The sequence below is a fragment of the Cyphomyrmex costatus genome, unplaced genomic scaffold (assembly GCF_001594065.2).
Source record: "Cyphomyrmex costatus isolate MS0001 unplaced genomic scaffold, Ccosl1.0 scaffold455, whole genome shotgun sequence".
NCBI lineage: Eukaryota > Metazoa > Arthropoda > Insecta > Hymenoptera > Formicidae > Cyphomyrmex > Cyphomyrmex costatus.
The window spans coordinates 407,643-435,421 of record NW_017278801.1 but is presented as its reverse complement, the minus strand read 5'-3'; the positions used below and the strand labels follow the sequence as shown (position 1 = coordinate 435,421).

The 27,779-nt window shown below is 33.4% G+C and overlaps 1 protein-coding gene across 1 annotated transcript; it reads right to left on the bottom strand.

Annotated features, from left to right (window-relative positions):
* LOC108777676 (elongation of very long chain fatty acids protein 4) lies at nt 1-24,369 on the bottom strand. Its single transcript, XM_018544622.1, has 7 exons — nt 24,164-24,369; nt 5,103-5,184; nt 4,609-4,796; nt 4,387-4,467; nt 3,833-4,004; nt 1,206-1,483; nt 1-1,111 (listed from the first exon to the last, which is right to left on the bottom strand). Exons 2-7 carry the CDS (start codon nt 5,179-5,181, stop codon nt 941-943), a joined length of 969 nt encoding a protein of 322 aa, XP_018400124.1. The 5' UTR covers nt 5,182-5,184; nt 24,164-24,369; the 3' UTR covers nt 1-940.
* Between the last annotated feature and the right edge of the window lie 3,410 nt (nt 24,370-27,779).

Sequence of the window (27,779 nt, the reverse complement as noted above, 5' to 3'; positions counted from 1 at the left end):
AAAAAGTAACTTGTAACTGTAACTTCGTTACAAGTAACGAGTTACTTCCATTCCCTGATGTAATTGCTGAAGAGGATCTTAATCGTGGGTCGAAATGTCTCATTAATTGTTATATACAATAAGTCATAATTGCAACAATATCCAGTATTGATTCTCAAAGACTTTTTATTTTTAATTTATTTCCTTTCAATCCTCTCATAATAATTTTTCGTTACAAATTTATCGTTCATTCTTCCAAAAAAAAGATCTTCGCATTTTCGTCCCCTTTCTTTCCCTGACAGTCCGTTTACTTATTTTTATCTAAACATGCACACATACGCACCTTCTCGTTATGACTATTTTTCTGAATAATCTTACATTTAGAAGAAAATTTATTTTTCACAAACTAAAAACTTATCTACCCTATATGTGGCTGTCCCTTGAAAGAAAGACTGTTTACTTTTCTGATGATATTTTGATATTTACCTGAATCCTCGCACAATATGTAAATCTTTCCACCTCAGTTTCATACATAATTTATTCATGTGCAAACTCTCATCCTTGCAGGCCCATCGCGCTAATCGCTACAAAACGCATTCGGTATTAGACCGCTTCTTCAGTGAATGTTCGTTAATATGTACAGTTGCTAGAATCAGCGTGGTGCCGTGAATGTACAATTGCTGATCCGTTATAACTTTGGAATCACGGTGCTAATTTTCGCCTCGCGAAAGCACAAAACCTGATAACGTGCTGGATTTAAGCAAAAAATCCATTTATTTATTCCCCTTGCCCCTTTTTGCATTTTTATTTAATTTTTTTTTTTTTTCTCGTTAAACTACTTCTGTCCACGACGCACTGCTCGACGCCGACTAACGTCTGTGACTATTGTTTCTTCATCATCGTGCGTCGCAAGTACCGTGGATTGGATCTCCCGATAAGGATATCCTTGAGGAGAACCGCCTCATTGAGTCTTTTTCTTGGATCTTTCATTCGTGTAGCCGTTCGCGTGTCCATTCGTGTGTCCATTCGCGACCTTCCCATTGCTGATTGCACCGTCGAGTTGCTTACTCGTCGACGCCTTCTCGGCAGCTCTTAGCCTCTCAAGCCGTTTCTCCGCATACACTTGTTTACCCTGCAAATAAACGTCAATCATAAACTGATAACACGCAGGCATATAGGGGCGCGAAATAACTCGCCCTGAATCATGTACGAAATCTGCATCTGACCTTTGCGATATAGGCTTTGGCATAGAAGTTCCCGAACAGAACGATGAAAGAGAGCATGTAAATTACAAGGGCGTACTGCATCCAGAGAGGGAAGTCGCATCCCGATCGAATGCCATTGATCCCCAGAATCAAGGCAGTCGTGAACTGGATGAGCTGGAGGATCGTCAAGTACTTCTTCCACCAGAGGTACTTGGTCACCGAAGGACCTAACGCGGCGAGTCCATAGTACGAGTACATCAGCACGTGAATGAAGCTGTTCACCATTGCTGGCAGGAAAGCTGCAAGGGTACACGTAAATATAAAAATCTTCACGTCTTTTCCCTGGTGGAAAAATTTTGCTGAAATTATTTTACGTTTTGAAACATTTTCACCGAAATTTCAGCATTTCTGAAAATTTTCAGTTTAATTTCAGCGATTTTTAGAAATTTCAGAGAAATTTTAAATCAACTTCAGCGACATTTCAGTACGTTAATTAAAAAATCCACTTCCAGTAAAGTTTCAGAAAACTTTCAGCAATTTTGCCTGAATGTTCCAAAATGTGGAATAATTTCAGCGAAATTTTTTCATCAGGGTTTTCACATAAATTTTAATTGTCTAGGACTAAGAGACATAATTAACTGACTTTTACATATTTCCATTCACTCAAAAAAGTGATCTTGCAGTTGTAGCGAAAATTATCTAGGTACGAAGAATTAGCTAAAATAGATAAATGATTAGCAAGCATTGCGATGTTACATACAGGGTGTATCACCAAAATCAGGACTTTCAATTTAAAAAATATATTACTATAAATACGTTACTATAATTTAGAAGTACAAATGTATTTGGACGTTTCGGCCATTGGTTTTGGCCATCTTCAGCAAAAGAGTGTACAGTATAAACTTCTAGCTACGTTGATTATTGTTCATCAGTTGTGTAATCCATACGGCAAGCACAATCATTCTCTTTTGAAGTCAATAAGCTTCCTAATGATATGATTCTGTTTTTTCTATATAAAATTAAATGTATGTTATAATAATTAAATTAAATTAATTAAGCAAAAAATTGTGCTTACCCAAAAATCCGTGGATTACAATGAATAGGATAAAATTTATTTCGTATTTCGGTGTAGCAAATAATTAATTTTCACAAAAGCGCGTTGAAAATATACATTTTTACAAATAACTTCAATTCAACTAAATTCAATTAAAATTTTCCGCTATATTGTGCCTCCGCCAGAGGATGTTGGCTTTCCAAGAAAGCCTGATACTTCTAGTAAACAGTCATATTCTCAAAACACCCTGTATGTTTGGCACCTAATCGGTATAGATGACAGAATTTATATTTGAACAGTTAATGAAATGTAGAAAGAAAATTTGTCCGTGGTGCATCTATTCATGTTAAGATCAATCTTGTTATCAAGTTTGACTAAAATACATAGAAAAGACTAACTGCGGGGGAGACAAATAAATATGTATGATCTTCAGGCCTAACATAGTTTGTATAATGCTTCCATTGCGGTTTAGCTCTTTTAAAAATTGTTATGGCGCGATGACACATCAGCGAGTTGCGCAGGGGATCGAGATTGTCAGATCTCAATAAGAACTGAACCAGTGAACCGATCGAGTTGCGTATCACGCTACTGTTGTGTCGAGTATAAGTTTATTATACCTTTTGTCGCGCAGCGAACGTGCTACATCCTGGAGCACGGTGAACGAACTTAATCTTGTCGCACGGCAAACATTCTAGATACGTGCAGGAGCCGTATTGGAAGCAATTGCGTGTAAACGAGCGCGTGCAAATACTGCCTATTCAATAGTCATGTTGGAAAAGTGTTCATTGCGAAAAAGTGTTATACTCCGTTGTGTAATGCCAGAGATGATTGTCGTAATCGCGATTGAAAGATTTATTAAGAACGTGAAATCTCGCAACGCTATCGACGCAAAAAAATTCAACGTGGGTAAGATTTCGGGGATTGTAAAGTGTTAATAAGCGTCGTTCAAACACTTACTAATATTTTATTTTATTGAGATTTTCTGAATCTCTTTATACCCACATTGAATTTTTTCTGTCGATGGCTCTAATGGCGTTTTAGCTTTGAAGACTAAAGCAGAACACGTTTGGTATAAAAAGGCTGTATAATTTAGCTACAGCTAAAAAATTAATTGTGACTCTAGATGTATATTACTATATCTTGATACTATAGTTATAATCGGCAGCCATTATTTCTCATAAAGATTGTTCTAGTTCGTTTTTCCTATCGAAGTTTCTGTCGAAACTTATATTTATGCAATACAATAATTTATAATTGCCAGTGAGATCTAAATTTTCTAGAAGGTATTGCTAGAATAATGCTGCTATAAATTTTATATGTGACAAACAATATTTTAGCAGATACGAAAAAGAGCGATAATTTTTCGCTGCAACACCTAGAAATCTATCTCCATCAGCAAAATATTTTTTTGTGTCACACAAACTTTAGTCGTACTTGGAGCAGTACTATATTAAAATTCATCCAAAGATATAAGCTTACTGCTACCAATAATTAATACCGTTATTTTAAGTAATCTAATAAGTCAATCTAAAATAATAATTGTTATCAATGGCATACTAGAATTAATATTATAATAAAATAAAGAGACACTTACTGGATCCGCTCGGTACCCATTTAATACCGATCCACCATAATGAGAACATGGTAGAGTGATGATAAACGTGGAGGAAGCTCAACTGATTGTCCTTCTTTCGCAAAATGAAGAAGAATGTATCGCAAAATTCCAGAAGCTTGCTAAAGTAGTACCACCAAACCGCGTGAGCAATCTATATATAAACAAGAAAAACCAAATTTCTGTTCCTTATTCGCGTTATTTATATTTGGGGCTCAAAAATGTTTCTATCAATGTATTATTTATTTTAACATATTTTACATATTTTACATATTTTCTTTTAGATCTCTTTGAACATTTTTGTACCTTGTTAAATCTGTTATATTATTAATATACTAACAAAATAATCTTTTTTAATTTATAAGTGGAAAGTTTTAATTATAAATCCTTTTTTATACGCGTACCATCTTTTTCTTAACATAATAAAACAAAACACTTATTTTTAGTAAATATTTTTAAGCTAAACTATAACGGAAAAAGATATAGAGGAACGATCTTGAATATTCTATATTTTTGTTTTATAATAATTCTCTTACCTGAAGTTCATCAGGACGCGTGATGTGCCTTATAGGCTGGCACACGTAACTATATCGTAACCTTGTGGATGCTACGAACAACTGCAAGAATACAGAGAGATGTCAGATAAGCGATGGAAACCCACTTTCAAGTGAAAGTGACTACATAGAGATCAATAAGAAAAACGAAGGTAAGTTCCGTGATATTTTCCCATCATCAAGGAGAGGAAGTAATGCGTTCACCTGAATGGCAATATAAGCATTGAGGCAAGCCATGGCGAGGTTGTAGGGTACCAAAGCCCACGTTAATTTGAAAGCTTTCCGTTTCTTCATGACCTTAGGACCCATCCAGACGATAAAGAGGTACAGCATTGTGTATATTAATGTCGGTTTCGGCGAGTCAACCAATAACCACCCCCTTGATCTTTCATCTGAAAATCAAAATGTGTCAATAATTTTGTAAAAATTTCGCGGTATACCTTATATTTGTTTAAAACACTTAATATTCTATACAATTAAATCGATTTTTTTAATTTATAAATAATATATAATATGTATAGAAATTTGTAATTATATTTAAAACAATTTATATTGTTAAAGTTACGTAAGTTGAAGCTCTTTAAAAGCATATCTATAATGACATTGCAAACGATATTTGTTAAAGAGATTATTTAATACTAAATATATATATCATAGATAATTGTAATATATAATATAATAGAAGTTTTATGGATTACCTGCGAGGGACAGAGTCCAGAGGTAATAGTCGTACGCATCGTTACAAAATTGTGTTGTCGAATTAATGAGGCTCGCCATCGCCTGCAACACGAAGAATAGGTTGATTCTAATAAACTCGCATTTTCGAAAAATTATAACACACATCGAATTATTTTATTTGTAAATATCATTTCCATTAATGTTAAAAGCCGTCAAATGCGTCGATTATTTCGTTGAATAATTTAATGAAATAGCACTTTATATACATATATAGTACCTTATCTTTAGAATCGCTTTGACCACGTCAAGGTTTTTAAGCAGAATTGGAAAAGTTATTTTGTAAAAAAAAAAACTAGAGTTACAGTTATAGTTTTTCTCTTGAAAAGTAACTATTACTGTTGCATTACCCATTCTGAAAAGGAACACATTATGCAATTATAGTTACTTAAAAAGTAACAAATCGTTATTTTCAGTTACTTTTCTGTTAATTTTTAAAAATTAATTTTTGCATTCCTACACAAAAATCTTATATATTTATGACATTATTAAATTATTTTATTAATTATGCTAAACATTATAAGCTTTATTATTTATAGTAAATTAAGATGTTTACGTGGAATCTCAAAATTTTGAGATAAATATTTTCAGATGCATTTACATACTAAAATATTCCAATCACAATAAATAATTATTTTTTTTTATATAATTGTTCACTAATTGTAAGCACTTCATTTTGGACAATCTATATGTTGTGTGACAAATAAGTTTGAAATAAACTATAACTGTAAAGTAACTACAAAAATAACTATTATATTAGTTTCTAGTTATCAAAAAAATGTGTCTAACGTAAGTTATTGTCATAGACGAAAGGAAAGGAAGTTATGTTACAGTTATTCAAACAAATAATTCTATTTGTTAACTAACTTTGTTACAATAAATAATAAAGTAACGTGTTACTATCCAATCCTGCTTTTAGATACAACAAGGCGTTGTAATATCAAATTTTTATGCATTCTTTACCGCTGACGTATTTTTTTTTTTTTTACTGACGTAGCGAATCTGAGAAATGAGCAATCGAAAGCTACTACCACATCGTTAAAAATAATTGACATGACCCAACATTCCGATGTATGTATGGTTTATTTGAACGAGGCATAACAACGAGCACGAGCTTTGCCATTTTAATTATTTCTCGATCGGATATCTTTTTTCCGAAAAGATATATCCGATATTTTTGAAATTTACTCGAACGAGAAAGTATACATGCATTCCGAACAAATAAATCGCTACGTTTATGCGTGCGCATGATATTAAGATATTCGAGAGATCGACAGAGCAATCAGTAAACGAAACATGCTGTACACATGCATCAGCTCGCAATTAGTTCTTAATAGCTATTTCCTCGATGCACATCATCCGGTCGTTCACTCGCAGTATGTACCGCGGAACATAACTTTCACGCTCCGAAGAAACTACTACCGCTATCTCCCGAAGTCTCCATAAACGTGTCCCGACGTGAACACTTGTTTCTTTACGGATTTTTTCTTTCTTTTTCCGAGCAGCTTGTTGTCAAGTCGACGATCCATCAACTAGCATATCCTTTGAAGGAAAGTTACTTTCCTTGAGTGAGCGATTTCGCATTGAACTTATGGCATAATTGTTGAGACTTTGAATAAGTTAAGCTCTAATTGGAGAAGTTAGTCTTATCTCGGTTCACTAATTCACTTTGCAACGGAAATCAAAGTAATTGTTTTGCAGAAAGACAAAAGAGATTCATCTTTTCGTAAAAAAAAAAAAAAAAGATAAATCTTCGTCTAAAAAAATTAGATATATTTCGAAAAGATTTTTTGGAGAAAGAGGGCTGCAAAAAGTTATTGGACCTTTTCTCCAGATAAAGGCTTTTCTCCAGAGAAATTTTCTTTAAAATTTTCGAAAACTATGAAAATTACGGCGCGTAACAAATTGTTACTTCACTGCAAAACGTATCATTTACCATCGTCATTATGCATATCGCTTGTTTGATAAAAAGAACGACACAATTTCAAAATTAATTTTACGATAATGATAAGAAATCAACTCTAAAGATATATATTTTTGTTAGAAAGGTATATTTGTAACTCTCTCGATAAATTTATCACTAAAAGATAGAAATGTCCTTAGATTAAGTTTCCAATGATTGTCTTTGGAAAATATAAAACATTTTTTTTATAGATGTCGCGAAGAAATGTTATTGATAATTAAATAATTATAAAAAGCGTTCTATTTAAAATTATACTATTTTTAAAGGCTCCTAAAATATTGTTCCAATTCGAAATATTAAAAAATGCTTTCCTGAAAAGTTTCTAATTTTTAGATGTCACTTTTCTATCAAATAAGCGATATGTCAGCGAATGCATTGTATAACGTATTCGTGTATATTGTAATGTACATTAATGTTTGAGAGGATAACGGACGTATTAATTTTTTTCTAAATATTATGATGAGTATCGCATCTTTAATATTAATCATCGCTGAGGGAGATTACAGTCTCGACAGAACTGGAGTATTTAAAAATTTAAATTGCTGCTTATGTGAAGAAAAATAATAAAGTATTCTGACCCGAGACCTTCCCTCTTTTATATGGATGATAAATCGAGAAAGGATGTGAAAGCTCTTTAACAAATAACGGGAAAATCACACATTTTTGATTCAAGTCTAAGCATTTAAACTCCCAATAACTCATGACGCGGCGTTTCTCCTTTTACACGCGAACCAAATCGGGTAATATTAATGACAATACTAATGATAATGATCTATTAGTTACTAATGAAAATGACCTATTAATTATAAAAGTAATCTGCATTGTACAAATATTAATAATAAAAAATTATTCAACGTTATTGCTCGAGTCTTTATGACAATATAATTATCATACGGTCATTAAGTACTGTATGATACGTAACAACGTGAAAACTTTCATTTCGAATGGAGAGGCATAGGCAGGCATAGATAGGTAGAAGCGAAAAAGAGAAATCTTTGAATTTTTCGTTAAAGTATACTTTGATCTCCATTCAAGTACATTTTGCTTGACAGATGTATCTTTACGAAACAGACGAGCAATACGAATCCAGCGAAAGTTAACCTAATGAACACTGTAAGTATATGGTAAATCCAAGTACAAATCCGTATAAATGATCCGACAAATCTGTAATAAGCTTATTAATAAAGACAACTTATTTCTAAAACCTTTTTAGAGAGGAAATGAAAAAGATGAAGAGAGAATAGCATCCGTATGATTTATCTACAATGAAGGATTTACTTTTAAGTTTAATAATAAAATTAAATGTTAATCACTTGAGCCTTTATTCTTTTAATTTCTGATACAAATGTTAAAACGAGTGTCTTGCATTAATGGAACATTCAATTTCTTTATATTAATAATATACACTTCTCAACAAAATTAAAGGATCACTTGTTCCACCCTGCAAAAATAGGCAAACTTTGAGATAGAATAACTTCGTGAAAAATTATCGTATCGAGATGATTAAAAAAGCATTTTAAAGTTTGAAATTTCTACTTTTCAGACCGGTATTCCAAAAAATGGTCTTACTGATATTTCGTCAAGTTACACAAACATAAATAAAAGTGCTTCAAACCTGAAAATTTTATACGAAATTTGAGGAGTTCCATGGAGCCAATTAAAAATTGTGCACAAATGCGGTTTACAGCTTTCGAAAGAGTGAATCTTTACCTTCAATTTGTTTTTTTGTTGAGCTCTGTACGATTTTTTTTCACCGAGTTATTCAACGTTGAAGTAAGAAGGCCATTTTTATTTAAACATTAGTAACTCAGTGAAAAAAAATCGTACAGAGCTCAACGAAAAAGCAAATTGAAGGTAAAGATTCACTCTTTCGAAAGCTATAAACCGCAATTGTGCACAATTTTTACTTGGCTCCGTGGAACTTGGCAAATTTTGTAAAAAATTCTTAGGTTTGACACACTTTTATTTATGATTGTGCCACTTCACGAAATATCAGTAAGACCGTTTTTTGAAGTACAGGTCTGAAAAGTAGAGATTTCAAGCTTTAAAATGCTTTTTTAAACATCTCGATATGATAATTTTTGACGAAGTTATTCTATCTCAAAGTTTGCCTATTTCTGCAGGGTGGAACAAGTGATCCTTTAATTTTGTTGAGAAGTGTATTTATGTCAACTATAAACGTCTCAATCAGAAATGGTCGATTAACGTTAAATGAGCATTGATTTGACATTGATCAACTAATCATTTCTAGATAGGATATAATTATTCACGTCGTTATGTACTTTTACTTTAATTTACTTGTTACGTTTTGAAACTTGAATATTTGAAGAATAATTTATATATATTACTCATACATTTATATAAAGTTTATAAACGTTCATTCAATGATTAATATTTGAACAAAATGTCTCTTTTAATTTTGATATTCACTTAAAAAGTGATCTTACAGTAGTCACGAAAATTATCTAGGTACGAAAATTAGCTGAAATTGATAAATTTTTAAAAAGTATATTGCAATATTGGATATGTTTTGCATTTAATCATACAGATGACAGAGATGGAATTTAAATGTGTGCTATAAATTCTATGCGTGCATATGATACATAATTTTCTATGAGATACAAAAAAAGCGATAATTCTAACTGGAGCAGCAAAAAATTTTTTTTTGCGCGTTGAAAATATTTTCAACTTTCATATTTCTTTGCATATTGCAAAAATAGTATAAAGTTTTTTTCAACTGAACTTAATATTTGAATTCTATCTTTATAACATAATTTTCGATTTATTACTGACGTTTTTTCAGCTGTTCATCATAAAACATTGCGAAAGTAATATGACGCTTGAAATCAAATTAAAATGTCTTTATGTTGCAAAATCAATAAATGCTTACTTATGATTTTCAAGAATTAACAAGGCATGCATACACAGTTACACGCTCACAAATATAATATTTCGACATTATCTTTTTTTTTTTTAAGAGAAAATTAGAAATTAATTTAAGTAAATTATTTTTCTCATCATCGTATAATATACGCTGTGATGATAAAAAGAAATCATTGTGTTAAGAACGTATATTATACGTATTTTTTAACAGAATAAAAAATTGTAAAAATGAAATTATTAATTTTTTGTGTTGTTTGTTTATTAATCTAAAATTAATACAAAAAATTAGACGATTTAAAAAAATTTTGTTATTTTAAAAATAATTACGATAAAATAACAAAATTTTTATTTAAACTGTAAAATTGTATTGTTAAATATAAACACTGATGAATATCTTACGGAACTATTTCATATTTATAAAAAAAATATTAATAATACGGAAAGTATATAAATTTCCAGTTTGTACTTTTTACAGAAATTATACACTTGATATGCACACATCTCAAAGATCTTTTGAAATTTTTAGAAAAAAAGTCGCTTAATTTATATTACTTTGCATAACAGCTTTGCAAAAAAAAAGCCGTTCCAGTAATTACCAATGACGTTTGTACACCTATCGTTTGCACTGTGTTAATTAAGCAATCAGGGAAAAACTGGTTGATCTAGTTTCCTATCACAAAGTAGCTCCGCGAAGTAACCCCGACTTGGAAAAACAGCTTGTCGCGAGGGACGGAAAGAATCTTCTTACCTGGCGCGGTTCTTTGATCAAAAGTACCTTATGTCGTGTATTTGAATTCGAATCCTCGTTCTCTTCGTGCGCGCGAGTAGTGGCGTACCAAGAATTATGCTAGGAGTATTACAACCGCACCCACGATTCCACGTCAAAATGACATGGCCCGACGACCGTGCGCCTCAGAGGATGACACCGCGGGAGAGGTGTCGGTCCGCCGGGGAAAAAAAAAAGTACCTCTCCTCTTCTTTTACAAAAGCGGGAGACAAAACCGTGGCACGTCGTGGTCGCTTGACAAAGTGGCAGCGCCGCGCACCAGCTTAGCCGGTCTGCTTTATAACTTTGGTTGCCTCTTGGTATCCTCTGCCACCCGTGGGCTTTGGTGGTGGCCGATCAGAACGTCGGAGGTGGTATCTTCCGCGAGCATGAGCGATGTAAACGCAAACGAGGCCAAAATCGTGGTGGGAATCGATCGTGGGGATAGATCAGCCGAGATCGGTCAAGGCGAAACGCGCGAGGTAGGATCCCCAGGATATCCCACCCTCTGATCGTTGCCAGTCTCTCTCTGTCTTCCCCTCCCTTTTCTGCCGATCTCGCAACAGGATCTATACGAATGGAGACAACGGCCCGCGGGGTCTCTTTTGTAGATTTCTACTTCCTCTTGCAATGCGATGGACTCGAAGCAATTGTTCGTGTGTTGATTAAGTTACTCAAAATAGAATGTATAAGATATAAGAATGACTATACTGAGACAACGAAATGCTGTTGATTCAATTAAAATCTATATCATGGTCTGTCACTAACTTAAGTAATTAATTCATGTATATTTTTATTGATACAAAGGCTTACTGTTTTAATAATCAAGGTCTTTATGTCAGTAAAAATATACATGGATTATACATTCTAGTTTTTATATTGCTTTCAGCCATTCGTGATCTCTTATTTGTTTTCAAAGATTTTGGTGTCATAAATATAATACTTTACATTTAAATTATACCTGTTCATTTAATTCTAATGTAAACTGTAACATATATAAAATTAATTTGTTGAATATTTAAAATAAAATTATCTTCATCGATCTTAATTACAATTGTAATTAAGACTGAAAATAATGTGAGGCAAAAAATAATAATTAAATTTCAACGCCGTTTAGTTTTGAGGAAAATGTAAATATAAAATAAATGTGTATAATTTTTACTAAATAGTAACTTTTTTCTCACACAAACAACGGGGATATATTTCAATCGGCAACAAAACATTATTTTATCATTTCATATCTTATCTAGTCAAAATAAGCAATTTAGTAATCATAATAGTGTCTAGTCTCATTAAAAGTAGCCTCTTGTCAAAACTCTATTTTGTGATTATGCTACTGACATCGGTATATATACAATATAATCAATCATCGATCGTTACAGACGATATAGTCGATGGCATTACTCGTATGATGGCTAATTGCAAGCAGGCTAATTGTAAACGAGATAACGTACGTCTTGGTAGAATTCTTTGACTAAAAATGTGTCGAAACGATTCATCTCTCGAACTGATGGCGGAATGCTGTCATGTAGGTGCCAACGGCTACCACGTTACTGTTGTAGCCTCGTTTCCCAGGCGAGAGTCGTACAGCATCTCCGCGCGCTCGTCACGAGATCTCCTCACAGAAGTTTTTGCAGCCCAAGAGTCTCGTGTCAGAAAAGTGGGCGCTGGAGCGTCGCGGAGAGGACGAAGAAATGCGAGAAATATCGAGATTCCCTCTCGTTAACCTTAGAAAATATTACCTCAGGATAAGTAATAATCTACAAACGTGAAATCAACGCGTATTTAATGTATAAAATCATATAGAAGCGTAGATATACCTATAATAAGGATTTAAGCAACCCTGGGTCGATAAGTCTTAATTCGATTCTCAGAGAAAATTATTGCCCTTTAACATTACTTTTGAAAGCGCATAAAAGACCTGTCTCTTATTCTATTAATTGTCCTAAAATATAAGATGGCTTGTAAAATAATAAGCTTATACACTGTAAAGAATAAAATGTTAATTTATTAACTCAAAGACGTTGAGAGTGGATTTTCTGAGACGTGCAAAAATTAAAATTAACATTTTTGTGTTAACGCTAACATTTTTGCGTGTCTCAGAAAATCTACTCAACGTCTTTGAGTTAAAATTAACATTTTATTTTTTACAGTATATATATATATATAAAAAAAAATCTGCAGATATTGTATCTCTTTGCAGACGCGACGAAAAGAGAATTTTTCTCCACGTAGCTTCGCAGCAAGTGTGGCGCGAAAAGAAAAACGGCGATCAAGGAGAAAGCGATGTGGAAGGCACAAAACCTATGTCAACGATAATCCGGTGAATTGAAACGGGTCAATGGATCGCTCGCCGACTGTGTAGCACGGTTCCAAAATCCAAATCGTTTGGTCCACGCACCAAGGTCCCCATCGGTGCTTGTTTACCTTTCACCTAGTCATGATTTACCATTTACATCGGTAAATGGACTATGGTACCACTTATCTACGAATTCGCAGATTTCACCGACACCGCTAGTATAAGAACTGTTTCGTGTAAAAACGTTCGGTTATTCTGTCACCGATAATCGATTCGAATGAATTGAAGAAGTAGTTTCTTCCGGATTGCTAAAAGATAAACTGATTCTCCGCGAGATCCTTATGCAAAAATCTCAAACAATAAGGATTGCGTACGAATTTTGTTATATGGGAGACCTTGGAACAGGAAGGCAAATTAGTATTGTCGTGTCCAACGTACAGTCGCCAGAAATTTAATTAATGACACTTTTGAGATTTTTATTTCTTTTGCAAACAAGTCGCGATGCATTTCCTTTCTATGAAGAATCATGCGAAAGATAATCACGCACTCTTACAAAGGTATTATGAAGCCAAGTGTTTAATTAAGTTATTAAATGAATCAAATTAAATGGATAATAATATAAAAGTTGGTAAAGGACTCTCGATATAAACATAAACGAAAGTAAAGGGACGTTGTAAGAGTCATGAAATAAAATTTAAAATGCTAAATAAAACATAACAGTCACATACAATAAAACGTCATCTTACAAAAATTCTGAGATACAAAATTCTATACATTTCTAATAAATTTAGAATTTGTATTTATTAGAAATGTATAGAATTGTAGCTCAGAATTTTTGCAAGATGACGTTTTATTACATGTGACTGTTATGTTCTATTTAGCTTTATAAATTTTATTTCATATGACTCTTACAACGTCCCTTTACTTTTCGTTTATACAAATTAAATGCAATTAAATGTATGACAAATCATCGGAAACAATCCATCGGTATGTCCTTGCTCGTGAATTTACTCATGAACTGACATTTGAATCGGTAAGCTTTTCTCACATTTCTCATTGTTCACTGAATGAAACAGAAACACACTGTCAATAAGTCACATTTCTCGATGACATCTGATACGGTGACAGTTACAGACACGCGACAGTTATCTGATGCTAATTCGTACGATACACGCGAATGGTTTTAGTGAAAGAGTAAAAATTGAGGTGTCGCGCATTCTGAATATTCCGATAATTCGACATGCCATTTTTAGCCGCTGACATACCTCGCACGAGCCTTACCGGTATGATAATAAGGAAAAAGAGATAAAACGGAACCTGTTTCACGTGATCTCTTGGCCGTTTAGTGGGCCGACGGAAGCACGGACCAGAATCAGCAGGTGAGATATATTATATACTGGAAGCTGGGTTACTGGGTACCAATGGGTCATCGAAGTATCGCCGTATCGGTTAAACGAGCATCGATCGATCGGCGTTTTGTTATCAAATTGCTCCTTTTACCGTGCAGGAGGCGAAAGAAAACCAAAGACGGGCAGGAAGAAAAAGGTCACCCGGAGTCGGTTTTACAAAGAAGAAAGCGAACACGTATCACTTTCAGAGCGAGGATCTCTATGATTGATTAATTTCGAACGGTAAACTAGACAGCATAGTAACGTATGTAAAGGCAGTACCGTTAGAAACTATAACGAATTGGTTAAAACGGCATTTATTTCTTGAACGAGCAATTGATCCAATTATTTGCAGTTCACATTTGCAGTTAACAAGTTAGGAAGTATAATAATAAATTTAGACAAAACTTATATTATCGGCTTTAATTGCTGGTAATTAGATTGTGCCATAATTCGTTTCTTGTTTTATATTAATTTATTAATAAATCAATAATTACAGAAATAAAAAGTATTACGTATATCTTATAGGGAATATTAAATTTTAATATAATATGGAACACCGATAAACATATATTAAATATTCATTAATATTCTTAAACATTAATTAACTGTAGATAACAAAAGTATTAGAATCTTTTTAAGACCGCAAATGATAAACAACAACAAGAAGAAGGAAGCCAATGACGTTCAAAGCTGGATCACAATGCTTATTATAATTATGTGTGAATTTTATTGTTTATTATAATTATGTGTGAATTTTATAAAATACATAATTATAATAAGCATTGTGATCCAACTTTGACCGTCATTGGCTTCCTTCTTCTTAATTAACTGTAGAATACTTTATAAAAAAAATATTCCACGTTCAGCGTTAATTTAATAACACATATTACGAGATGCGTGCGTTCATCCAAAAGAAATCTGGCTAATATATTCCCCGAAGCGAACTTTCCTTCGCAAGCATACTTTTTGTTTGGCCCTGTGCCAAACGAATGATTGTCGAATCTTCACGGAGTAATACGAGTTTGTAAAGAATCTAAAATGTACCTTTTAATGACATAATGACGTAATAAAAACACGAGGAACCCTCTATTAAATTGAAATATTTTCCAGAAACGTCGCCGTAATTTTTGTACAGTTTTGATTTATAAAGCGCGATGAATGTAACACAAGCGAAATAAATAAGAACGAAATCATGCGAAATAGGATTATTTAAAAATCGTAAAATAATCGCGAAACGATATTAGTTTACGTAAACTAATAAATAAAATATTAAAAATACATTTTTTAAATAAATGTAAAAATGTCTGGAGATTTTACATTGCGCATTTGATTAAATACATTTGTGGAATCTATACGAGGCACTTTATATCTAGCCGAGACATCTTTATAAAATGTAAATTTGTGTCAATTTTAATGCATCAACTTTTAATTAATCAACAGAAACAATCTGACGAAAAAAGTAGTTCGGTAAAAAATATAAAATACTTTTTAATATTGTTTCAATATTGAAACTGACAGTTGAATTAATAAATAACAAACTCCATTTGTCATTCTATATGTATTGATCATCGTCTGCTTCTCAATAAAACTTTTGACTCCTCAATAGTAGTTTAAAAAGTTTAAAACATGAACATCTCATAGGTATTTCGAAAGTGTCATACTTCAGCAATCGAATATCGGTACGTCATCATAATAATGAGACATTCCGTATATTCTAAATACATGTTTCAATAACGTCGAACATATTGTATAGTTTGTTATCATACATAAAGAAATAACTTTAGATGAAAATAATCATTATAGCAAATTATTGCAGCAAACATTCTCCGCCGTATAGAATTAGAGAATGGCGCTACATCACTATCGCTTACGTATGGATTTAGGTCTAATATACGTGCTTGAATTATAACGGGATCTTTCTATTAGGATCTTCAAACACTTGATAACAAAATCTAATAACGACCCATTTCTCGATTACAAATAAAATGTTGAGCTTTACAATAATTTCCTAAGAAGTGGAATCAAACGCAAGCAATTATTATACATTCCTAAACGCCATTATTAACTTTATAATATTAGCATTATCGTGTACATATATTACCGTTAATATTGCCAACTGTTACTTTAATGAAAACTTGGCTAATTGTAAAATATACATACTGCTCGCGCGACAGAGATTGAATAATAGATATAAATCAACAAATTCTTTGTAATTGCTTTTTAAGTCCTACATGCCTAGGACCTATCTAGGGCATATTACACGTGAAGTACTCATCCAGTAAATTTCTTCAAATCATCCTAGACGAATGTGTCGCCTGCTCATGAATAAATAGCGCTTCAAGCAGTGGACATCTTTCTTAAGCTGAAAAAAGGCAGAATGCCACATGTTGTACGACCTCGTTCGTCGCTTTAGCGGCTTAGCGCGACGACAACTTTACACTATTTTACAAGCAGTTGAATGGCAACGATTAAAGAGAGAGAAACGAAAAATTAGATTTATTTATACTTCCTCTCTTAGAACGAAACAATTTTTTTTTTAATTTTAACAAGCGAAGAAAACACATTACATTTTCGCTTAATAATCTATTAATCAATATTATGTGTAAAATAAAAAATTTATTAACGGTTAAAAGTTAGATATTTATATTTCACAATTTATATTTGGAATTTCGCAAGATATATATCAACAAATGACTGAATATATAAATAATATTAATTTTATTTATTGATATTAATTTATTTAATTTATAATTATGTAAACAATTTTTATTTCGATAAAAAATATAAAAGAGATCTTTTAATTGAAATGTTGTACTATACTCTGATAGTACCTTTTGATCTGATTTCTTTAGAGATGCCGCTAGTATGATCGAAACTTTGAATGCTCATGCTTCGATAATTGACAATAACAATGCAATACCAAGCCTGCATTGCAATGCATGATGTGTTACGGCGTTCAAACTGTGCCTAACTCGGCAAACATGGTTTCGCACGACAGAGAAAATAAACTTGTCGGACGTCATATAGCAGATTTTAATATCGCATACTTCCTGGGAAAATGATAGCTGACACACTTTGGCACCTCTTGCGGAAATATGCATAGTTAAGAATTACTCAACCACGAATTTAAGAAATAATATTTGGCGTCTCCTTAAATATTTGCCGGCCGTTGTAGATCTTCCGAGAACTCGTCACACATTAAATATCAATATATCTTAGACTTGCAAGATTCAAATTCTTCTTGTCATTCAAATCACGTAACTTCCTACAGGTAAAATAGTAGTGCACCGACTAAAATCCGTGACTGAGCTCATCATTCAAAGATCAAGTATTCCATGACACACGCTGAATTAAATAGAGGGAAAAAATTTATTCTACCGCGTGCCATTTACATCGCTAATTTTACGTATAAAATAATTGTTGGTGCTGCATGATCTGAAATAATACAATCGTACAATTAAAGTCAACATCAAACAAACTATAAATTCAACATTTGTTTTTGCATAGATCGTTGTTGTAAGATACGTCGTAATTCGCAAATGACTCAAACATGTTGTAAAAATGTCTATTGACTTATAATAATCTTCCAGATGTTGTTTAAAAGCCTTTGCATTCTTTAGGAAATTAGATACATAATCGATTGTTATTGCTTCGCATCATAATGCGAAGCATATCAGTTATTGACTTTATATAGATATCAATGATACAAAGTGCCTTTTAATTAAAAGAATCACAGAGTGTACTTGAACGAACATGAAATGGTAATCTAAAATCGAAAAAATTCTTATGTAATGGTTGTTGGAATTTTTTAATTTGCATTTTCTGCACAATTGGTATTATTTATGCGCAATGCAAAACGCTGACAATTCTAATAAGTGAAACTGCTTTCGACGTGTTTGTTCTTGCGATAACCAGTCTACAGTTAACGCCTGCTTGAAAAGAAGGGAAAAGTTGTACGATAGAGAGTGGTTACACTTCCTTTCTCCTGCATCAGTTAGAGATAGGATCGTATCTATCGTAATTATTGACATACCTAACTACAATAAAAACATTAATAATTTTTTCAGTACTTTAACTCCTCCTGAAATATGCGATATATGAATATATCTTGCTACATTCTATTATTGATATTGCGAACGTTAACGCGTTAATTTTTTTCTTAAAAACCTTGGATATGTACTTACAATGCGCCAGTAATTAGAGAGATTCCGATAATTTCATTATATAGATCTTCATAATTTTTATCTAAATATTAATGAGATGTTTTACAATACGTCGTTTTTGTTCTTTAAATTCGAGAAAGTGCTTAATTTCTAGACCAACGTAGATTGGCATCATACGCGAAAAGTGAAATGTTATGTACAGCGGCGTTGCACAGCACGTATCGTTCGTAGGTAGAAAAGAGATAATATCGATCTGATGATCGGTTTCACCACTGCCTTTTTATATATTTATATTATACTTAAAACCATTAAGTTTCGCTTTCTACGTAAACCACAAGTTTACCGTAACGCGCGGATTATCCGCATAGCATACCACCGGAATCTTGAACCCTAATCCGGAGAATTGATCGATCTACAATATCAATATAACAATCGGGCACTGAATTTAAACGATACATAATTGTTACCTTCAAGACAAAGTGAAAGCAATTTCATTGAACTTATGCGATCACTTATCGTTTCCTTTTACACTTCTGCTAAATGCTGATAAAAAAAACAACCCTCTCTAATGATTATATATGCTTAATTTCTGAAATCAAGATTTTTCTCTTATTTTTTATTATATTTAAATTCTCTTGTGTTTGAAAAACAGCAGCAATTGATAAGTAAAGATAGAAATTAATAAAGATCTCAACTGCAGTGTTTAAGTAAATTTGAGTAATGAAAAACTAATAAAAGCTTAATAAATGATAATACACTTTTTTACGTTCTATCATGCTGTGTATTTCAATCCGTACTGTTTTAGCCAGACACGTATCGTAGTTACGATGTATTGGTTATCCCTCCTCTCGTTATATTCATAAATGTTTCAAAGTTATGCACCAAGCATACGCACACTTCCCGATGAAAAAACATTTCAGGAGCAAACTTTTAAGATATTATATACATTGCTTGTCCAAAAATTTATAGGAGAATTACTGATTGTATTAACTGAGGAGGACTTAAAAAAGAGTCGAAATTCGAATTAAAAAGAGTCGGATTTCGAGGGATCTACTTTTAATTAATTGCGTACCAACAACTACGTGGCATTCTGACTCGCTCCCTTTCATGGGATTTTCTTGGTTTTATCATACCATTATTGTATACCTATCAATTAGCCTATTGGGGTAATACGAGTACGTATACATTTTTTCGAATATAATACCAGCGCGCCGATTGATTAATCGGTTCGCAAAAGAGAATTCTCTGAGGAAGGAAATCGACTATAACGTCCGATCATAGTGATACACGTAAGACGCAAACCGGTTGGAGGCTGATTGGCGTACTTTCTTCGATACGTCTCTACGCCGACTATGATCACCTCGCTTTCGAGGTCAATGTCTAGGCCTGGTGTGCGTAAACCCGCGAGATGCGACTGACTCCTCTCGTATAGCCACAACTTTCCTTGATGAGAATGACTGACGACTGTTCGGCACGCAAAAATTTCTTACCTCTCTACAACACGTATCGTTTGTGCGAATGAGCGATGTGAACCGTACGGGAAATTTCAGTTTATTATTAATAATTTTAACTATTATTGTTTGAAGCCTAAAACAAAATCGCAGAAGCGAGGTGTATCCAATATTACGCATTTAATTATTATCGTGGTATATAAGACCGGTTATTACAGCAGAACGATATATCAGGTTATTAATGATTACGATTAAATTATAGTTAACGTTATAAGGCTCTATAAGTATAAAACAAAGTATGTGAAAGAAGGGCAAAAGTAGAACAATTGTGAAATTTAAATTCAAATAATAACAATCATACATAGTTTAGTATAAAAATACAGAGAAGTTTAATATATGGTAAGTAATACGATACGTACGTTTCGACTTTGATCGGGTCATTCTCAATGTTAAGATGAAATTAAAGTAAAATGAAAAATAAAGGACTCTTTATATACAATAATAATCAAACAAAGAAAGGACAATAAGAGTCAGATAGTAAATAAAATAAAAAAAAAGTCGAAACTACTTGGAGTCGAAACTAGTTGCGTTTTTTACAAATTTGCGTTTTTATCATTCTTATAACATCACAAGCGGCTAAGTACTTCTAATTTATTTATTGTATTTCAATTAATTCTATGTATATACACAGTTAAAGTTATTTAAATGTTTTAACCGCTTTTTTTTTATTTACTATCTGACTCTTATTGTCCTTTCTTTGTTTGATTATTATGAAATTAAAGTACTTATTATTACAACGCATTGTTTCGCCCGCGTATAAAAAAATAATAAACATTATAAGACTCTATAAGTATAAAACGAAATATGTATTATTTATATCAAACTTCTCTGTCTTTTTATACTAAACTGTGTATGATTGTTATTATTTGAATTTAAATTTCGTAATTGTTTTACTGGCTCTTCGCCCTGCTTCTATATACTTTAAATTATAGTTATCCTTGTTGTGATAAAATAATGCTTATCCTGCGTATATTATATCGATAATACGATGTGTTGAACATAGATCAACCAGCAATATCCCTGGATTCTTATTGATTGTAGACACGTCAGTCTCGTAAATGCGCATTAGGTGTTTCTTTCAGTCGCGATGATTTCTCCGTATCACGCCAGAGCTGGTATGTCCAGTACATCTGACAAATGAAGAAGCGAAAGTAAAATCCCTCAAACACGGTTAACGTCTTCGCACGCGATTTTACGGTGTTAATGGCGTAATACCCGAGCGATTGCGCCTGCCAAGAATTCCTCGAGAATGGAAAGTGCGTGCTTTTTGTCAAAGTTAAATGCAAGGGTGCGTATACTGTTTAAATTAGAAGGAAACGAGATTTTAATTAAATCGGATTGGAGTTTTTAAAACGGAACGCGGTTTAAATTAGAATCGCGGAGGAAATAAACGGCTATGATGTCGACAGATTCGTCAACCTGAACGCATGATGGGTGGGTACAAGCCATTTCGATTCATCTGCTAACTAAACCGCCTTGAATCGCGATGTTGATGATGCTTTCTACTGTCACATGTCATATGACTAAGTGCGCGATTGACCGCGTTTGAACGTCTCGTCGCGTCTCGTTAAATGTCGTAGGATGACGAGCGCTGCGCAAACCTAGCGCCTCTTCCCGCGGGTTCGTCAAATAGCATATTAAACAAGAAAATTGTTTATGCGAATTACTGAATGCGACCTCAATCGAGCACTGCTCGTAATTCCTTTGTTGAAAATCGTCGATCATCGCGACGGGAAGTACACGTGTTTTACAAGATACCGCTTTGCAATCATTGCTGAATGATTACTTATATACATTTTAGCCTTTTGGTTGGCGACTTTGTAGCTCATTTTACATTCAAAATAGCAAAATAAAAAAAAAAGACATAAGAGTCGAGCGCGGAAATAAGTGTACAGAGATAGTAAATCAAGTAAGCGATTTACTAAAACGAAGAGTACATACATGTGTCAACTCATTTTTGAACCATCCTTCAAGCGTAGATATAAGCAACCAAGTTACAGAGACTAACGAGTCGTTCTTGTATTGTGGACAGTCATTTTCAGAACATTGTCTGTGTAATTCGGTTATTACCTATAAGGTAAATATACCGGTTATTGGACAGTTAAGGAATTGCACGACGAAATCATTTATTTAAACTTTAGAAACATTAAAATTTTAGTTTATTACACATGCTTAGTAAGAATGGATGTTTTCTGAAACTAAATCCATTATCAAATATGTTATTTGCGTTTATTATAAATTGTATTTAGTCATAAATATAATATGATTCAAATGTCCTAATTATTGGACAAAAAATGTGACGTGTCCACAAAAGTATGACCCAATTATTGGACAAATAATAAGCAATGTTCTTATTATAGAAGAGAATCTCATTTTACTTACTTATCAATCAAGATTGTTCAAAAAAGTTTATCGAAATTGTAATTAGTGAAGTTTTATATAAAGTTTTATATGTAATATATACAAAATATGTTTTTTAATCATTCAGTAAACAGGTAAGCTAAGGAATGTCCAATAATTGACACACGCATATGTGTGAATGTCCTAATAAATGGACGATTGTCCATAAACGAAATTCTTTTTACAAAAGTATCATTTTTAATATGAATAAATTATATAATACTTAATTTCTAAATAATATGAAAAATTGCTTAAAAATTTATTTACAGTAACACATATCATCAACAGCTTAATATTTAAAATTGTCACAATTTGTCCAACAATTGTGTCATGTCCACGGAGTGGTACATTTACCTTAAATACGCTTTGAAAATAACTAAAAAATGAATCGAAACATGTAGTATGTATTTTTCGTTTTAAGTGAATTCGCTACATTTAACTTATCCTCCCGCCCTCCAAAAAAAGAACAACATAGTCAAAAAAACAAGAAAATTAACCGAATCATTAAAAAAAATAATATCATCGATTATTAATTATTATAATGTCAAAAAATTGATATTATTTAGACTTTCTTCTTCTTTGAAATTATTATTTTGACTTTTTGTTCTCCTCTCTCTCTCTCGGGATTAATTTTCCTTGACCCTTATGCCTTTTTCTAATCTGTTGTATTGATTATCAAGTCTCCTTATTCTCATTTCATTCTACATTAATCAGATAGGAAACGTAAGGCGCACGCTGCGGCAATTAACAATCTCACGGATCTAGGCGAGAATTTTCGGATTGTTCTGGGATATTGTTCAGGCGTCTTTGAACAGAGCTACGCAGTTATAATGAGTTGATGACCGAGATATTAAAAGTAAGACACATGAACGAGTGACGAAAGGGGATATAAGTCGGTCGATAGAGCGTAAGCTATACAGCTAAACGAGTCATTCACGAGTACATGACAAGTGACAAGTGCGGTATAGTCTTCACGTGTAGATGCGGTAAAACAGCCGCGAAAAGTTTCGCGTTTGTTTTAATTGACACAATTGGAATTTAACAAACATTTCAAAATCATGTTTATAATATGACGAGAAAAGCATATTTCGTCTTTCGAGCAAACTGTTTCAATGATGAGTAACAATTAGACTTAAACGGATATCGCAATTTAAAGAATAATCAGTTTCAACAGAGTTAGAATATTTCAACTCTTTCGTCAATCACTAAAAGTAGTCGTATATCTTTTTGCAAAACGATCCACGTGAAACAAAAAAATCGATATGCTGTTGAAAATAAAAACATACGCTGTTCTCTCTCTCTCTCTCTCTCTCTCTCTCTGAGCCTAGAATAAACAAGAGCTCTATTTATATTACGTTTAGATCATCTGGCAGAGATATCTAATAATTTAACAATTAAAACAATTTTCTTGATATATGTATAATCAATCTTTGCAACAAACATCGAAATTCGATCTTTACTAGCTGATGTCTGTTTCGAATTATCGGAATCAAAATATCTAATAGCTCTAAAGCGGTCCAGTATTACATGCGGAGTATAAGCACATTTCATGAGAAATTAGCACATTCAACAATCTTTTCCGAGTGTATAATTTTTATTCTAGTCACAGTATAGTAAAACCATCTGGCGTGGATCATCTATCTCTTACCCAAGAATATCGTTTCCCTGCTGATTTCACCGGCGTGATTATAAAGACGATCACGCGTGACCCTCTATACTTTGTGGCGATGACCCTCGCTGCCGGTGCCGCCGCCGCGATTACGGCAACCAAAGAGTATCCTGTTGGAATACGCGAAAGCTCTCATTCAGGAGAGTCCGTCCATTAACGCAGTAAGCACCAACTGAGCTTAGTAAAATCTGGTAGCAGGAAGAAATGACAGTGGAATTGACGTCGAATCGATGTTCGCTCAATATCGAAGAATCTTTATTAAATCGACATCAAATTGGCATCGACTCGACGTCGATTCCATAGTCATTTCTCACTGGGATCGCAGTGCAGCCCGGTTGCTCAGGGATCGCTGTCCACGCCGACGATCCATACGTGAACACGAATACCATCACCCACGAACACAGATCACCTTGGTGGTCTCTCCGTGCAAATCCACGAGGGCGGAATCGAAAGTATAATGTGGTCGCCGGCGCGACACGAACTGTCGTTTCCGTCAAGCGATAATAATTAGCTTTCACGCGTCTCACCACTTAGCCTGTTGTCGCCGCGTTTTCGCGCGCGTTGTCCCCGAGGACGGAAAAACACACTACGGAGTAACGCTCCCTGGCCATTCCTCCGATCGCGGAGGGTGCAGGCGCCGGCCTGCCGCCATCATAGAAATCAATACGACCCTACAACAGGAGAGCTTGCACCTCCGACTGCGAGTATATACGAAATTCTCTCGAACGGGACACAGTTCGTCACTTTTGCACCGATTGCGAACGATGCGAGCGAGGACAGAGGAAATTGTCCCAAGGTTTACAATCCGCGAGTAGCACAATTTATTGACGAGATATTGGTTAAACATTGATATGAATTGGGCCAATATTGCATCAATAAATTATACTACTAGGGAAACCAGTTATTACATGGTTAATTATAGCCGGCTGAATTATTTTCTATACGAAGGTCCTGTAAGAATAATTTTTTTTCACTTCTTCAAGTCGCAGCGTCAAAATGTATTTGTCAAAAAAAAAAAAAAAATAACGAGGATGACAGGAAATGAATATATACAAAACGACTTTCTATGTGCTTCATCTTTTTCGACCGCATCACCTAGTCCACTTTACTGGTCCACCCACGCAGTGTGAAATTCTTCCGATGGTAAGATATTTACATTCGAGACAAAGGACGGATTATATTAGCAAAATTATTTTCCCTACGTTGATGGTAATTATCGATATTAAAAGTCACACTGTCGTTGAAGTTAACCGAAGCTTTTGTTTAATTTTCTATTTCTTTTTAATTCTGCCCTTAGAAAGAGATACTAAAAATTCTCTCGATTTAATTTAATCGTGTTTTATATTTTGTCTTTAAACTATATACTTCCTTTCAAAGTTTAATTCTCTTTTAACGCATGAGAGAATAGATACATGAAATTGTAGTTTTTTAAAATTTAAATTGGCTTTAAATTTTTTAAGCCGAGGTTAGTTCAAATAATTATCTTTTTAATAGGAAACCTCAGAATTTATACTCATGTTCAGAGATACACTCGCTGTTTGCGCCATGCAAATGATTAGAAGAATGCTGACAAAGCAGAAATACAAAAAAGCAAAAGCGCATATTAGGCCTCCCAGTATGCTTTTATATAAATTTGCAAGTGTTGTAACACTTGCGCTTAACGGAATCAGACAAACAAATGACGCTCTCCCTGTTTTCATACATTTTACACAATTTCCACACATTCACGCAAAAACAGGAGAATCATTTCTCTTTCAAACGAATTGTCATACCAGCACAACACCACACCATGTCGCTTTGACCGTGAGATTATGCATTTATTTCATTGACATCGAAACATCTTCATGAATCGCTGAAGAAGAACCTGTGAGTTCCGAAACATTCGATACTTTTGTATATTTTTCATATCTTTATTTTATGTTTCTTAGTAATATTGTAAACTATTAATTAAAAAAAAATCTTATTATTGCTCGATTTAGACCGTTTTTCTGTATACCTTGAATGTAAATATTTTTTTACACAGTAGGTACAATTTATTCCATTTCTACGGATGAATCCTGCACTTTGGATCGGAATGTCTCATATAGTAATTCCGATCCAAAGTGCAAGTTTCTGTAAGGACAAAATAAACTGTGTAGAAAAAGTTATTTGCATCCATTTTCTGAAATTCTCTATCTTCTCTTTTTGCATGAAACAAGAAAATATGGTCTCTCTTAAAAACTTTGAGATATTTATACTCATTTTACTGAATATATGAAAAAAACGATACGTTCTCTTCAATTATAGAAATATATTGCAGCGATATTTTCGTTTTTGTAAAATAATCTTAGAGAAGATAATAGATGATCTGAGAGGAGAAAGATTTTCCTCGTTTATTTATCACGTATATACTTGGGTCTTTATATAAATAAAACACAATCGAAAATAAATCACGCACAGCCTCTATATCTCTCCAGTGGATCCGAGAGCATCACCTCCTCCCTCCTGTCGCTACGCCCTTGAAGAGAGATGAGCAAAGGAGAAACAGGGGGTCTCATCGAGGCCGACGATCGAGGTCGGGGTTTTAGACTCGCGTGACGTCTAAATAGACGGTACCGTTGCTCAGGAGGAAAGGGAAGGATGCGCGTGTTGCCGTGTGGCAGACCGCAATCTCGCGCTTCCTCCTCGATCATTTGCGAAGGTATCTTGCATCGGTACCTGCTGTATCCATAATCCGAACCAGACACCTATACTGACCCACTCTCACTCTTACCTTTCTCTTTCCCTCTGTCTCCTTTTAGATTTTCTCCTCTTAACAGTGGCTCTGTCTTCTCGCGCGCGTTATCGAAATGATAAGGATACCTACATGCGCGCGTGAACGTACCTCGTGAATCTCTTGTCCGCAGAACCATTTTTCGTGTGCGAATCAAGAGACGCGATAGTGTCTCGCGCCAAGTGAACGCGAAGCGCGAGACCGCACCGTATCTTTACGCGAGTCGATGAGTTTGCGAGAGCACCTATAAGATTATTATTAGATTCTCTCAATAAACGGTTGAATTTATCAACTTTTAAGTAGTCTCAATTTACTATTGGGATTTAAATTATATTATAAATGTGTTTTCATTTTCTACGTAGGAAACTTTTACGAAGGAAAATGTCGCGATGAGAAGTCCAAATGTCAAATTTATTATTTTATATCGATGTAAATACAAATGTTTTTTTACTATACGAGACAAATAAGCATAGTTACGAATTTATTTTAACAGTTGATATTTTCGTAATACTTATCTTGCTACTGAATTAATTAATATTTTACGATATATTATCCGATATTAATTATGCATATTAATTATGCACATGTGTATATAATAAAAAATTAAAAATGTACAAATATTTTTTTTCAAATTTTCTGAAAAATATTGCATGTTAAAGAGAGGCCCTCGTACATTCACCACTTGTCATATATCGTCATGCGCGAAATGTCAACTCTGTGATTAGCAAAATTTAATTGCGATTAATTTAAAAATTATTATAGCCTTGACATTTTTACATTAAAATTTTCATCATAAAATTATCTCAAAAATATGTCTTTAAAAAGAATATAATAATAACATAT